At 42.5% G+C, this 17,196-nt stretch overlaps 1 protein-coding gene across 1 annotated transcript in view; it reads left to right on the top strand.

Annotated features, from left to right (window-relative positions):
• Window positions 1–4,161, top strand: part of LOC123974673 (mucin-2-like) — a 13,071-nt gene extending 8,910 nt beyond the window's left edge. Inside the window, exon 9 of the mRNA XM_046055512.1 lies at window positions 767–4,161. Within this exon, the coding sequence (XP_045911468.1) occupies window positions 767–2,964 (2,198 nt within the window). The 3' untranslated portion in view covers window positions 2,965–4,161. The remainder of the gene's footprint in view (window positions 1–766) is intronic.
• Window positions 4,162–17,196: the final 13,035 nt, after the last annotated feature.

Here is a 17,196-nt window from a genome sequence, read left to right as displayed (position 1 = left end):
ACAATAACTCTACCTACATCAACTCCCCTTACAACTACAACTCCCCCTTCAACAACCACTCCACCTTCAACAACCAATCCACCCACCACAACAACTCCCCCTACAACAACAACTCTCCCTACAACAACTCCCCCTACCACAACTCTTCCTCCAATAACTCCCCCTACAACAAGTCCACCTACCACAACAACTCTCCATACAAAAAATCTCCCTACAACCACTCCACCTTCAACAACTAATCCACCCACCACAACAACTCCCCCTACAATAACAACTCTCCCTACAACAACTCCCTCTACAACAATAACTCTACCTACAGCAACTCCCTTTACAACTACAACTCCCCCTTCAACAACCACTCCACCTTCAACAACCAATCCACCCACCACAACAACTCCCCCTACAACAACAACTCTCCCTACAACAACTCCCCCTACCACAACTCTTCCTCCAACAACTCCACCTACCACAACAACTCTCCCTGAAATAACTTCACCTACGACAACTCCCCCTACGACAACTCTGCCTAAAACAACTCCCTCTACAACAACTCAACCTATCACATCAACTCTCCCTGAAATAACTTCACCTACAACAACTCCACCTATAATAACTCTCCATACAACAATAACTCCCTCTACCATAACAACTCCCTCTACAACAACAGTTCCACCTACCACAACAACTCTCCCTACAATAACTACAACAGATGCACCTACAAATATTCCCTTTACAAATCCCTCTACAAAATCTCTCCCTAAAACAGCATCTGCCCTTACAGCCACAAATCCACCTGATACAACTTCCCCTACCACAACTCTTCCTCCAACAACTCCACCTACCACAACAACTCTCCCTGAAATAACTTCACCTACGACAACTCCCCCTACGACAACTCTGCCTACAACAACTCCCCCTACAACAACTCCACCTACCACAACAACTCTCCATACAACAAATCTCCCTACAACAACTCCCCCTACAACTCCCTATACAACAACAAATTTCCCTACGACAACTCTGCCTACAACTCCCTCTACAACAATAACTCTACCTACATCAACTCCCCTTACAACAACTCTCCCTACCACAACTCTCCCTGAAATAACTTCACCTACAACAACTCCCACTGCAACAACTCCACCTACCACAACACCTCTCCCTACAACAACTCCCCCTACAACAACTCTCCCTAATGCAACAACTCTCCATACAACAACTTCCCCTACACCTACAAATCCTCCTACGACAACAACTCCCTCTTCATCAACAAATCCACCTACCACAACACCTCTCCTTACAACTCCCTCTACAACAACAAATCTCCCTGCAGCAACTTCCCCTACCACAACTCTTCCTCCAACAACTCCACCTACCACAACAACTCTCCCTGAAATAACTTCACCTACGACAACTCCCCCTACGACAACTCTGCCTACAACAACTCCCTCTACAACAATAACTCTACCTACATCAACTCCCCTTACAACTACAACTCCCCCTTCAACAACCACTCCACCTTCAACAACCAATCCACCCACCACAACAACTCCACCTACCACAACAACTCTCCCTGAAATAACTTCACCTACGACAACTCCCCCTACGACAAATCTCCCTCCAACAACTCCCCCCTCAACAACCACTCCACCTTCAACAACCAATCCATCCACCACAACAACTCCCCCTACAACAACAACTCCACCTACCACAACAACTCTCCGTACAACAACTCCCCTTACCACAACTCTTCCTCCCACAACTCCACCTTCAACAACCAATCCACCTACTGAAACAACTCTCCCTACAACAACCTCCCCTGCAACTACAACTCCACCTAACACAACACCTCTCCCTACAACAAATCCTCCTACAACAACTCTCCATGAAATAACTTCACCTACAACCACTCCCCCTACAACAACTCCACCTACCACAACACCTCTCCCTACAACAACAAATCTCCCTACAACAACTCCCCCTACGACAACTCTGCCTACAACAACTCCCTCTACAACAATAACTCTACCTCCATCAACTCCCCTTACAACTACAACTCCCCCTTCAACAACAACTCCCCCTACAACAACAACTCTCCCTACAACAACTCCCTCTACCACAACTCTTCCTCCAACAACTCCACCTACCACAACAACTCTCCCTGAAATAACTTCACCTACGACAACTCCCCCTACCACAACTCTGCCTACAACAACTCCCTCTACAACAACTCCACCTATCACATCAACTCTCCCTGAAATAACTTCACCTACAACAACTCCACCTATAATAACTCTCCCTACAACAATAACTCCCCCTACCGTAACAACTCCCTCTACAACAACAGTTCCACCTACCACAACAACTCTCCCTACAATAACTACAACAGATGCACCTACAAAAATTCCCTCTACAAATCCCTCTGCAAAATCTCTCCCTAAAACAGCATCTGCCCCTACAGCCACAAATCCACCTGACACAACTTCCCCTACCACAACTCTTCCTCCAACAACTCCGCCTACCACAACAACTCTCCCTGAAATAACTTCACCTACGACAACTCCCCCTACAACAACAACTGCTACACCTCCTCCTACCACAATTCCCCCTACCACCACAACTCCCCCTACAACTCCAACTGCTACACCTCCTCCTACAACAACTCCCTCTACAACAACTCACCCAACCACAACGACTACCCCTACAACAACTCCCCCTACAACAACAATTCTCCCTACAACAACTCCTCCTACAACTACAACTCCACCGACAACACCTACAACTACAACAGCTCCACACACCACAACTCTACCTACAACAACTCCAACTACTAAAACAACTCCCCCTAGAACAACTCCATGTACAACAACTGAACCTAGAAGAACTCCCCGTACAAGAACTCTGCCTACAGCAAGTATTCCCCATAAACAAGAAATCCACCTACCAGAACCAAAATTCCCCTAGAACTACAACTCACCCTAAAAAAAGTCCCCTTACAACAACCCTAACTCCACCTACCACCACAACTCCCCCTACAACACCAACTGCTACACCTCCTCCTACCACAATTCCCCCTACCACCACAACTCCCCCTACAACTCCAACTGCTACACCTCCTCCTACCACAATTCCCCCTACCACAACAACTCACTCACTTTACCAGCTACAGGCACGACAAGCTCAATGCAAGCATGCAGTGCATTTAATAAATATTATTTTGAATGCCGTTGCTGTGTGCATACCTGGATTTACTTTTCTACTCACTTTATCTGCATTATGTGATCCCTTTCCTGGATTGGTGCAGAGCCAAACAACTTCGATATAAACTTCCATCTATCTTTGTACTGCTGTGAAGACGGACAGCTTCGCGGTGGAAGAATGGAAATCTGACTCCAGTTGTGGTCTTGGTTGGTCCAGGGATAGTACCATCCTGAAATAAGCATTGTGGTTTCACCTTCTCTGGGTTGGATGCAACTTTGGAACACATTGTTTATCCGCGGTAATTATTTTATTCAGCTTCACTTTCTGCATCACGGCACCGCGTCACTGGAGAACACTGCGGAGGGGGCGGAGCTGGTGGTGCAGTCAATCTACTCGAAAAAGAGGATCCTTAGTTTTTAATGGACATTGATTAAAATCCTTGAATTAAAATGAAGTAAAGTTGCTGTGCTGTACTTGATAGCGCTGTGTGCCTCTATTGGAATCTCCCCTCATTGCCATGGAAACATGTTGCTCTCATTTCCAGATGTTTACTCCGGGGGAGGAGTGAAACAAGCCATCAGCTGGCTGTGGTCATTCAACCCCAGCCTTTGCTCTTCACCTCTGGCACATCAGAAGTGCAACTTTTAAGCTGTCTTATGGCTCTGCAAAACCATCTGGGGTCTCAAGGAGCAGCCCTTTTAAACTTGGTCATCCACAACCACCATCATTGTATACTGCCTAAACAGAGACTTTTGCTAATATTGCTGCTATTAATTTCTGGGAATGTCCACCCAAATCCAGGCCCAGAGCAAAATATGTCATATGTCTGGGTTTTTGTCATTTGAATGTTCGTAGTCTGGTTGGAAAAATAGATATGGTTCGTATCTGGGCACTTTGAACCAATGCAGATGTTTTTGGTTTAAGTGAAACTTGGCTCAATAAATCTATTTCTGATAAGGATGTGACTGTAGGTGGGTACAACTTATTCAGAACAGACTGACCTAAAAAGGGTGGAGTTGTTGCAATATATGTGAAAAATTAATTTCTTGTGAATTTAATTGTCTCAAAGTCAATAAGCAGACAATTTGAATTGTCTTCACATCACAGTTCTTGGTTGTTATAGATAGATAGATTTTCTCAAGTTCTGGAAAACAATCAAATTATTAACTGAAGCAAAAACAGATACAGAAGTACCATCTTGTATTGTTGTTGATGACAAAAAAATCATTGACAAAATTCTCAATAGTTTTAATAATCACTTCATTGCTGCTAGCTCCCTTTATGAAACACTACATAATCCAATTTCCAGCTCTCCCACTGTATGTCCTATTGATCAGTCATTGTCAGCTCAACCATTTCATTTCAAGACAGTAACCGTACCAGAAGTAAGGAAGGCCTTGAAAGATGTAGATCCAAACAAATCATCCGGTCCAGACAAATTGGAACCATATTTTCTAAAAATAGCTGCAGATTTGATAGCCAATCCAGTTACATATTTAATTAACTTTTCTTTAGCCATGAATCAAGTACCAGTCATCAGGAAATCTGCCAATGTTCTCCCCCTTCACAAAGGTGGTGATCCTGCAAACATAAATAACTATAGGCCTATTTCTAAATTGTCAGTATTAGCTAAATTAATGGAATCACTCATCAGCATGCAATTAAAAGACTATCTAATTAATAACAATATTCTGAATGAATCTCAATCCGATTTCAGGAAACAACATAGTACAATAACAGCTGTTTCAAAAGTTGTTAATGGCCTGGTCAAAATCTTGGACAATAAACAGCACTATGCAGCACTGTTTATTGATTTGTCAAAAGCTTTTGATACAGTGGACCATAAAATACTCCTTCAAAGACTCACCTCCATTTGACTATCAGAACAAGCAGTGGGATGGTTGAGCAGTTACCTATCAGAGAGAACACAATGTGTGCAAGTAGACGGCCCCCTCCCTGAATATTTCAAAAGGGGTGCCTCAAGGCTCAATCCTTGGGCTTCTTCTTTTTATCACTTATACAAACAACCTCTGCAATAACATAAAAAATACAAACTATCACTACTATGCTGATGACACTGTTCTCTATTGTTCTGGGTCCACATTAGGTCAAGCAATTACAACATAATCTGACTACTTTAAAATCAACTAAAAACAATGTCCCAACCATTTGTACACTTTCTGGTATAGAAATCAAAGAAGTGTCACATTACAAATACTTGGGCATTACCATTGACCAATCACTGTCTTTTACATTGCATGTCCAAGATTTGGTTAAAAAACTGAAATTGAAATTTTTTTTTTTTTTTTTTTTTTAGAATCAAGTCCTGTTAATCTTTTGAAGCAACAAAAAACAACTTGTAAATTCAGCATTCTTGTCTGTCTTGGACTATGGTGATATTTTATACATGTATTCAACCTCCCAGTGTCTTCATGCTTTGGACACTGTGTTTCATGGAGCCTTGAGATTCATCACAAACTTAAAATCTCTCACTCATCACTGTTTGTTGTATTCTCTGGTCGGTTGGTTCTCCTTCTTCATTCAGCGGTGGATGCACTGGCATCTTTTTATTTATAAGGCAGTATTAGGACTTCTTCCTCCTTATTGGAACACTTACATCCTCCCGAGGCCTGCAGCGACATATCACCTACGCTCTCCGGATCTGTTTTTATTGACTGTCCCTAAAGCCCGCACTGACTTTGGCAAAAAGGCTTTTAATTTTGCAGCACCATCTGCATGGAATCAACTACAGTTGAAGGAGTTGGTCTCACTTTATTATTTTAAAGGTTTTTAAAAGGACTTTGCAGAAAAGCAGTCTGTCTGTCACTGTTTTTAAATTGATTTAGGACCCAGGTTTTTTTATGATGACGTTGTTATGATGAGTGAAAGTGTGTCTATGTATTTACCTGTAAGTGTCTCTGTATCTATTTGTAACCGTGCTGCTGCCACTTGCCAGGACACTCTTGTAAAAGAGATTTTTAATCTCAAGGAGTTTTTTATCCTGGTTAAATAAACGTTTGAATTAATTAATTACTTTAACTCCAACCACAACAATACCTAGCACTACCACTACTCCCCTAACAACAACCACAACAATTCCCACTACTACAACAACCCTAAGACCTCCTACAACAACTCCCCCTACAACAACCACAACTCTCCCTACAACTACAACATCCCCCCTACCACAACCACAAGAATTCCACCTACCACAACAACTCTCCCTACAACAACTCCCACTACAACATCTCCACCGACAACAACTCCACCTACCACAACAACTTCACTTACCACAACATCTCTCATCTCTCCCTATAACAGCTCCCCTTTCAACATCTACAACTTCCCAGACCACAACTCCACCTACCACAACAACTTCTCTTACCACAACCACTCCACCTACCATAACAAGTTCCCCCATTGTCCTGTTGTTTTGCTGTTGTTGATTATTGATTCAAAATCACTTACGCTTCCTAACAGATTGATATCCCTGAAATTTAATTGACTTGATGTTATACTACTGCGATGGACTGGTGACCTGTCCAGGGTGTACCCCGCCTTTTAAACGATGTTAGCTGGGATTGGCTCCAGCCCCCCGCAACCCTGTATGCAGGATAAGCGATTAATGATGGATGAATGGATGGATGGATGGATGGATGGTGATGTTATACAATGATGATTAAGTGTTCCCTGACAAATCTATATTACTAAATTAATATGTTAATAATCAATGAATAAAACACCAGTATTCGCGCATAGTTTGAATTACCTATAATTGTATTACAATATATTTCCTATATTCATGCCTTATATTCAAGAATCTTGAATATGATTTAAGATACCCCTAAAATGGAACATGCTATTTCCTAACCTTGACATCTGATCAAGACCGTTGGGTCAGTTTGTAACACACTGGGGTTTCCTATAGCATCATCGTTCAATGCACTTGGGGAAGCCCAGGAGCATCACCTTTAAACACTAAAGGTAGGTTTAGCATATTTAACAGAATAGTCTGAGCAAGGAGGTGGTTGGGGTTTCAAAATTGCGTTCACAACATTAACAAGTACTTTTATTTTGAAAGTATAACCGGATGTTACTTATTTATTATTGCTAACTTGACCAGGGAGCCCTAAACAGCAAATTAAAGAGTTCATATTATGCTCATTTTCAGGTTCAAAATCTTATTTAGGGGTTGTACCAGAACAGGTTTACATGGTTTAATTTTCAAAAAACACCATATTTTTGCTGCAGGTCCTCTTTTCACCCTATGTGTTGAACGCTATGGAGTGATGCATCTTAGCACATGCGCAGTTCCTGGAGGGTAGCTAATGTTTGGAAGGGAGAGGAGAGGCAGCAAATGGACGTCTTGTCACTGAGTGCTGCAGCTCAGTGTGTTTTTCCACCGGTGTTTTTGAGGGCTTATCAGACCAGGCGCTAAGCGAGCATTATGACGCGCGTTCCCCTGTGACGTCACAGAGAACAAAAGGAGAAGGCTGGACTACAAACAAGTTGTGTTTTCTGTGGGAGATGGGAACTCCCTTCACTGCAAAAATTGAGCTCATAAAAACAATCAAATGGGGGAAATTATGACTTAAAACAGCGACAGAACATTATAGCCAAGTTTTTTAAGACAATATCTAGTTTCAAAGAACCCACAGATATCTTAAAATTAGTGCAGCTAGACTAAAAACAAGTATATTTGTTACCAACTAATGACCAAATAATTCAGTCTTTGTATCTTATGGTCAAGTAATACAAACATTCTCATACATGGTGTGCTTTTCATTATGCTAACTTATGCATCCTCTGCCACCCCGCAATCATGGAGGATCTACTAATTCCTTAAATGCACATTGAGGAGATGAGGAGCTAGGAGGCTTCTGGAGGAGCTTATAGCAAGTAAACCCAGGTGTAAGTACATGGTGTTGTGTTTAGTACAACTAAAAATAAAAGCAACACAGAAATTACTTGTTTATATTATTTATACAATACAACAATACAAATGTAGCTCTAATTTAATAAAAAGTGATCAACATTTTCACCATCTTACTGACTTTAATACATGTTAGTTTTGTTTAAACTTAAGTTGTTACCATTTTACCTTTAGCGTAAAATAAAGCACATGTTGTGATGTATAAAATTCATCACATTCTTAATAGTAAAACAGTGAAACAACGTCTGGCCTGTGAAATGGTCCTTGTAACTTAGCTGGGTACAGCTACATAGCTACAGCTTTTTCTTTTCATCAATAGAGCATCCAAAAACCCAGTTTCTAGTAACTTATTTGAACAGTTTAGAACATCTTTGCAAGATGGTGAAGGCAGAGAAGCACCTCAAAATCCAAAATGAATTAACTCTCCTGCTGCCCCGTCTTTGTGTAGACACGCCGCATCCTCATCCGTGTCAAAGTGTCCCACAATCCGCCTCGTCAGCACAGGTGGGACAGTAGGGGAGGGATCTGACCAGCGCCCCAGAGGCTTCGGCTCAAGGGAGACACCGCCTTCTCTTGACGAGCGGGTTGACGAGCGCCTTGCTCGAGGAACACCCGCCACTTGTTGCGCTTGCAAAGCAGCCACCTGGGGTTGATCTCTCCCCATTCCATGAAGGCGTTGTACGCGGACATGTCGAGGATGTTGTGGAATACGACCAGGGGCCAGCGGGTGGTCATCCTCCTGCAGTTGTATGTGGCGATTACCTTGTCTAGGTTGTTGAAGCCAGCCAGGTTTGGCAGGTCAAGCACAACCCACACGCCCTGCATGGTTCCTTTCGGAGGTGGGAGCGGGTCATCCTGCCGCCGCAGGGAGTGGCTTCCCGGTGTAGACTTGCATCTTCCAGGCGTAGCTGGATTAGGCAACCCAGGACTTGATACCGTACTTGGCCGGCTTGCTGGGCATGTACTGTCTGAAGGGACAGCGACCTGTGGAAAGGGGGAGAGAGAGAGTGAGAGATTATGATTATTTATTTATTTACATTTTTAATATAGTAGGCCTATTTTTATTTGCTAACACACACCAGGAGATTCATATCCTCAACTAGAACCGATCAATAAAATCTTGAGACAAATATAAAAAGTACCTTTCTCTCTCAAGTGTCCTATTCCAGACAATAATCTGCAAAATAATGTTACCATTTATATATTAAAAAGCATTTAAAATCTTTTGAAGTATAATGTCAATAACAGATATATTAGTTATTTTAATATTTTCTGGTGTCTTGACTGTAAGCTGGTAATGATCATAAACTGGTAATAACATGGCCACAGGTTCCAACCTCCACCATACAGCACCGGGGGTGTAGAAGCTACCTCTGCTTACGCAGAGTAGCATATAGCTTAGCTCCTGAGCCTGAGCTCCGTTTCACATGGCTTGCTTACAAGGTTCTAAGGGTTTTTACTAAGCTGGGGGAAAAAGCCTTCTCTTACTTTGCTCCCTGCTGTTGGAATGACTTGCAAAACTTGCTACATCTAAATGATCTAGTCCCATTAAATAAATTTAAAGCTATGTTACAATGCCATGTTACTGAGAAATGTAACTGCCACATGTGACCTGGCTTAGTCCCTTTCCTTTATGTGTGATACTTGTTTGTTTGTTTTGACAATGTTTTATTTCTATTTAAATTGTAACAGGTGTGCCGTCCTAGCCAGGTCTCCCTAGGAAAAGAGATTTCAATCTCAAGGAACTTAAATAAAGGTTAAATAAATAACAATAAATAAAAAGATGCTACAGGAACTAGTTCAATGGTTCTTTTCACCAGAGCAGTACTTTTTGCTCTTTGCTGTACCAATAAATGCCTTAGGGAAAACCTTTTTTAAAACTATTTGGTGTAGCCAGACGTTATGTCAAACAGCAGTGTTAGGCTACTTTGGCTCAAATGTTGAGTGTCTATGGGATGAAATAATATAATTATGATCCCATAGGCACAGGAATTGAGCAAAACTTACCAAGTAAAACTAGCCATTTACCAAGCTTTGTCTGAGGGGAGGCCCACAGTCTCAGACTTTGAAAACCCTTGCTCTACAGGATCTGTTCATGCATGCAAACATGTTGTTGTGACTGGCCTGCAACACACAGGCAGCATTTATCCAGTGATAGCATCCATGTACTGTGTCCATTCAGTGCTCCAGCCTACTTTCTTGTAAAGCTGGAATCAAGTATATTGTTGATATTGTGGAAGTCCTGCAGGTGTCTAAAGTGGAGGTGTTGTTTGAGCTGGTTTGCTCCTCAGCTGTCTTTGTTCAGTCATTGTGGCATCCTTTGATAAACTATCCAAACTGCTCCAATTGCATTGCTTCAACAATGTTCCAAATAACAAATATTCTTTTTATTATTGGCATTTCCATAACTGGGCAATGCAGTTTGTTGAATTACCGGACCAGAACAGTGCTTCTGTAGGTCTTTAATGTTGGATTAGTTCATCATCTCTCTATGGCTACGGTGTCATGTTTCAGCAGAAGCTTCTACAATACTGCATCTGTTCTTTTATATTTCTACAATACTGCATCTGTTCTTTTATATACCTTTGTACTGCTATGTCAACCGAAACTTCCCCTACAGGGGATTAAGTTATATAAGTTTTATCTTATCTTAACCTCAGGATAGTCTGGGCTGGTTCTCGGACTGGAGCATATCAGAGGAGGAGGAGTGGAGTCCAGTATGGATCAGCCGGAATGGATTCCATGATATGTGTACCTCAGTTAAAGAAGATATAATGTGTTAGTTTGTTCTTATGATGTCTTTTTAACAGTTTCCTTCTTATCCTTATTTTATCTAGTTTCTGTTTCTGTTCTCTTTCCTTTTCCTCAATTGTAGTTGATATAGCAATCTGCCCTAAATGTTAGGTTTCATCTCTCTCTTTTTTTCCCTCTTTCTGGACGAGGCTGTATGTATGTATGTACGTGACCTCTAGTTTGTCCTGTCAGCTAGGATTGGAGATATATGAGATATTCTGGTTTTGAATTGCCCATGGGATGAAAGTACATGTAAGAAGCTGTACATTCTTGGTTAAAAGCCATGTGAAATCTCTTTTCTCTTTTTCGTCTCCTCTCTGCCTGTGCATTTCTCACTTGCGGACTCAACTCGCAATGCTTATCGGAGTGCAAAGATTTGATTGGCTGAGCAGCATCACATGAGACGATTGGAACACATGCTGTGAGTCTGTGAGTAGAAATGCTCCATCACGAGATGGTAAATCTCAATAATAAATCGGCTGTAGGTCCAGGTCCGGAGAGGACGGCTGCTGGGTCCGGAGATGGTCCGCGGTCCGCCAATTAGTGACCTCTGCTGTATGCTCTTCTGCATCTCTCCTTGTCTTTCTCTTCAATGTCTTTAGCTGGTCTAAATATTTTGAACTAAAACTTACATTTTGTAGGAAACACATTTCAACCCACTTTTCAAATTGTCCCATAGATGTTTTATCTTTTTATGTTTTGGCTTTTCACACAGCCATGTTCCGGCTCTGTTACTTCAACGTTCCTGGCTCATACAGTGGAGCTAGTTGTCATATTGGCACAATACACTTGGGATAAAAGGCAGTGTGAAAGCGGATATAGACAGACATGGAGACAGCGTCACACAATATTCTGGAATCTCAGGTAAACTCCCACTGCAATATTAAATAATAAATAATATTTTTATCAGCATTTTAACAGCAAGTAATCCATGCTCATTACATGATAACATTACATTTACTGCATTTAGCCGACGTGATACATCAGCGTTAGCTCACCTGTCTGCTTTTCAGTAACTAACATAACTATTTGTATATCTTTCACTGGAGGCTCAGCAATGTGAGCACAGCTAAATGTAGTGGATCATAACAAAACAGTTAGTGAGCTGGACTCAATATTATAATGACATTGTTGTCACACTTTATAACAGTTAGACTGCAGTATGTAACTTTACTGCAGTGAATGGCTCTTCCACTGTGTTGTTGTTCTGTGCCATTATGTTGCATTATTGTATATTGTGTGGGTCACGTTAGTTAGACCGACTGAGACGGTGGAGAAGCTGTGTACCTGAGTATCAATAAAACAACAATAAATCTAAATTGAATGTTAGAAAGCAAAAGTAACTGGCTGCTCCTGCCTTGCATCAAGGCTAGTCTAAACAAATCCCCATTTGCTTTGTAGTGTTACATCCTTTCTTGCATTCTAAAGTAAACACTTTGACATAATACCGGTGGTACACAGGATAGTAATATGAATCACTTTAGCTGGTAAAGTAATGTGGAAAGCCATAAGGTTACATATTATATATTGCACCGGCTAGCGTTAGCAACTGCTTGGTGTTAGCCAGCGAGCTAACATGACTCTCTCTGTGACACCAACCTTGTGAAGTTCATTGTTTTCACTGACATCCTCTGAATCTTGTTTGGCCTGACAGGCTTCATCATGTAAACCTTTATTGTTGTTTCCTTTCCTTATGTGGAATTTATGTTGGAGTCTGTGTTGTGCTGGGAGCCTGTTTTTTTATGGTGTTAGTGGACTTCATTAGTGTTGCGTCATTCAAAGAACATTTTGATCATTTGACCTAATCTTGTAAATGACTCAGGAGGAACGAGTAGTCTGATGGAGTAATTTGTTCATTTTCATGCATGCGTGAATAGTCTTGGACTCTTACGTTCACTTGTCACATGGCAGCTGCATGGGCTCCGTCAGCACAGGAAACAGTATTGATTAGTTCACGACTCTCCGATGTGGGTCCGCCAGATAACAGGATTCTATGAGTACAGGCGCAGCCCTCTAAGGCTATCGCTATTGGGTTTACCCCTTCCGCACGCCTGCACGGCACTGAGAATTTTAGTCTACGCCCACCCACAGCGTGGGCCTCTCCTACGTCCGCACCTTGTGTATATATACACACACAATGGTGAGACCCAGCCTTCGGCTCCCAAATACCTTTTCTTCAGCACTGAGAACCAAGGTGGCCTTCAACTTAGAGGGCTGCACCTATACTCATAGAATCCAGGTTACAGTAGGTAACCCTTGTTCTATTTCGTATAGGCTTCGCCCTATCGCTATTGGGTTAGAGGCGAAGCAGGATGAGTCAACGCCACACTGGCCCATACGGTACCACCAAGCACAACTCACCTGCCCAGAGACATAATGACATAATGAGCCACCCAGTTGCCCGCTGACCGCGGCATTGGTGTCAGCGTGCACGCGAGCACCGATGGTGCGGAATGGGAAGCCGAGGGCAGACCCATACGTAAGTCGGGAAACTGCATCAGCTGCGCACAAGGCAGGGCCACGTAAGCAGCGGCTGCCCACCCACACCGTCCCGTGGGAGAGGGCACACCGCACACTCAGTACTGAGTGAGTCAGAGAGAAAAGGGAGACACCTGCAGGTAGAAATGGACAAAAGAGTATGGGCACGACAAGGAGGCCACCGTGCAGATGTCGTCCGCTGTCATCCCACCGTGCAATGCCACTGAGGAGGAGACGCCTCTCATAGAGTGCGCTCTGATGCCATCCGGGGGAGACTCACCGTCAGACACGGAAGCCTGGCAAATGGCATTGCACAGCCAGTGAGACAGGCGCTGCGCCGACAGGGGAAGTTCCCTTGGACCACTCCCTGTAGTGCACAAACAGACAATGCAAATGGCGCCAGGCGGCCCTGCGCGCCACATAACAGGACAGCGCTCGCACTGGGCAGAGAGGTGGGATTTGGCGGACAGAGGTTTTTGGCGACCGAAAGGAGCTCATAATGCTTTTAGGCATGAACACCGGGTTAGGGCGCAGAACAGCCGAGCTGCCGTCGTCCTGACTCTTGAGACACGACAGAGCCACAGAGAGGGCAGCCAGATTGCTGACCCCTTTGGCCGATGTCAGAGCCAGGAGCAAGGCAACCTTAGCCGAAAGGAATCTCAGGTCTGCCGTCTCCAAAGGCTCAAACGGGGCTTGGGTTAAGGCGCGTAAAACCAGCGCCAAATCCCACTGTGGGGCCCAGAAGCCTCATTACCAACAACACGGCGGAGCAGCTCCACCAGAGCATCCACCCTCTCCTGAGAGAGCCGCGCTCTCCGGAGAGAGAAATCCAGTACCACACCAAGGTAGGTGAGTCTCTGGGAGAGGAGAGGAGCACTCTTCTTCCAGTTCACCATGAAGCCCAGGTAAGACAGGTGAGCTACTAGCTGGGCCGTCTGCCCCACCGATTAGCCCTGGGACGGCAGCAGCAGGTTGTCCAGATAAAACAGAACCCTGATGCCCGACCGCTGCAGTGGCTCCAGGGCCGTCTCGACACACTTCTAAAAAATGCGCGGGGCCAGGGAGTAACCAAAGGGCAGGCAGTTGTATTGGGCGCCACATGAAACACGTTGAAACACGTTCTTCAGGTCGATGGAGGAGAGGAGTGTGTGCCGTCTTCTTCCTGACCAGGAAGTAGCAGGAGTAGAAGGGAGTGAGCGAGAGTAGGAGTTATGAAATTAAAAATACAGTTAAAAGAAAAATAGATAATTAAAATCAACTAAAATCAGGAACGGCTCTTCTATAAAAGTATGTGGAGGGAGTTCACTGACTCTGCTGCCCTGATTTTCTCAGGCAGGCTGTTCCAGAGCCTCGGAGCCCTGACTGCAAAGACTCTGTCCCCTTTAGTTTCAGTTTAGTATATTTTTACATAGAGCCCCTTTAAACATTCAGGTTTGAGCTTCAATTATATTTTGGATTGACTAAGGGCATTGTGTTTGTTCAACAATAAAATGAATCCTGAGAAATACAATCCGCCTAATAATTGTGCAGGCAGTGTACACCGTGCAACTACCTCCTGCAGTGACCTGCGCCATGTGCAATGTTCCACATCAATCACATCTGTAAATACAAGGTGTATATATTGTATTCATCTAACTCTTACTCTTATCTTTCTATTTCTTTGCTATTTAGTATTTTTTCATTTTATTTTGCATTTAATATTTATTTTCTTATCTGTTGTGTTGTAACTGGAGTTGCTGTAACAATGTGAATTTCCCCAGAAATAACCACCCTGTTCTGCATCATTTTCTTCACAACAATAGCCCTCTACAGTTTTAAATTGTAGTCTTCCTCATTCCGAGGTTTATCTATACTCTTTATCTAACAACACAACATTGTGACAGAAAATGAAACTGACCTACTTTGCAAAGACAATGTTTATTGACACAAAAGCAGCAAGTTTGTCTTTGACACCGTTGTGTATTAGTAATCATAAACTGTGGCTGTAAAATGTAAATCTTACCATCACAGGACTACCAATACCAGTGTTTCTAAACACTGCTTTGTGTTCCCGATTTACCCTGATGTTAATTTAGTCAATTATTTAGATACATGTTATATTTTTTAGAAATCTAAATTATTTCAGAGGTGAAATCAAAGCTTGTGTAACATGGTGGCTCGATGTGTGGTGGTTGTAACATTCTATAAGGGAAGAAACAACAGGATGGAGACGGATAAATTTCTCACTCAGTACTTTCACTTTTACCCAATTTCTCCCATAAACCCTGAACCCTCACAGACGTAACTGACTAAGCAAGAGGCTGTAGGGCTCAAAATGCTTTAAACAGGAATGAGACAGCACTTTTCAACATTATCACATTATCTTCACAACGCTGAAACATATTGCACACTTTTTACTGTATGTTTTTTCCTGATTTTTCTCTCTTGCCCTACAGAGTGGACAAAAGATAATTGTCAATCTGCATTTGTCAATAATCAATGCACTATTGTTGGTCAAAATGACATCATTAAGCAGAAACTAAAATAATTATTTTAATTTGGATTTGCTGTGATTTTTCTCTCGCTTCCGGAATTCCTCAAATCATGTGCCAAACTTGTGATATGGGAAAGGCCACAAATATAACTTGTAGCCTTCCGCATTCCTAGTGTTTATCTATGCTCTTGGAAAACACCACACTGTGACAGAATTTGAAAATGACATGAAGATGATGCTTACTGACACTCAAAAAAAGCAGCAAGTTTGCCTTTGCCATAGTTATTAATCATAAACTGTGCCTGTAAAATGTATATCTTACAATCACAGGACTACCAAATATTCTTTCTAAATACCGCTTTGTGTCCCATATTTAACCTGATGTTACTTTAGTCAATTATTTGCATGTTGATATTATTAAGTATTAATGCTTTATAAGGGTTTGACCTGAGATTGTAAATACTTTGGGTACTGAACTAGAATCAATTAAAAATGTACAGTTTCCTGACTGCATGCATTTTGTGTGGCAAAGTTTAATAATAAAATCTCAGAGTGAGGAATTGTTCAACTTTTTTGTTTTCCAGCAGCAAAATATTTTTTTTTTACAACATTATGTTTTTTTTCTATTTGCTCTATTTCGGCTTATCAACATAGTAATAACGTGCAAGGTATCAACCAAATGGGTGTAGTGTCAAAAGCTGTCATATATGTAATTTATTCAGATTCTTCAATTTTGGGTTATATGTAAAATACTTTATAATGGTCATGTTTGCTTCTTTGTCGGCCTCACTGATCTACATTCAGGTGGATAACTCTGACAACATAATTTACACGACCTGTATATTGGGGAGACTAAACAACCACTACACAAACGCATGGCTCAACACAGAAGGGCCAACTCCTCAGGTCAAGACTCTGCAGTCTACTTACATCTGAAGGACAGAGGAAACTCGTTTGAGGACCACCAGGTGCACATTTTAGACAGAGAAGATGGATGGTTTGAAAGAGGTGTCAAGGAAGCCATCTACACCAGGGTTGAGAAGCCGTCATTGAACAGGGGAGGGGGTCTACGCCACCACTTATCCCCCACTTACAATGCTGTCCTTTCATCACTTCCCAGGAAACTCAACAAACGTAACCTATTGGCCTCAGGTGAAGATACCAACGATGGTCGTTCAGTCTTGGCCACAGGTAGTCTTAACGACTGTAACGACTGTCGTCACAGCAACAAGGAACACTAACGAACCAGCGGTATCGATGACCCGGGATAACGACCCCACTGAGGTTAAATAGCTGAGTTTCCCTGCCAGTCAGTCAG

The sequence above is a fragment of the Micropterus dolomieu genome, linkage group LG08, assembly GCF_021292245.1.
Source record: "Micropterus dolomieu isolate WLL.071019.BEF.003 ecotype Adirondacks linkage group LG08, ASM2129224v1, whole genome shotgun sequence".
In the NCBI taxonomy this organism is placed as follows: Eukaryota; Metazoa; Chordata; class Actinopteri; order Centrarchiformes; family Centrarchidae; genus Micropterus; species Micropterus dolomieu.
Note: the sequence above shows the minus strand (reverse complement) of the source record. Positions and strands in the feature narration are given on the sequence as shown.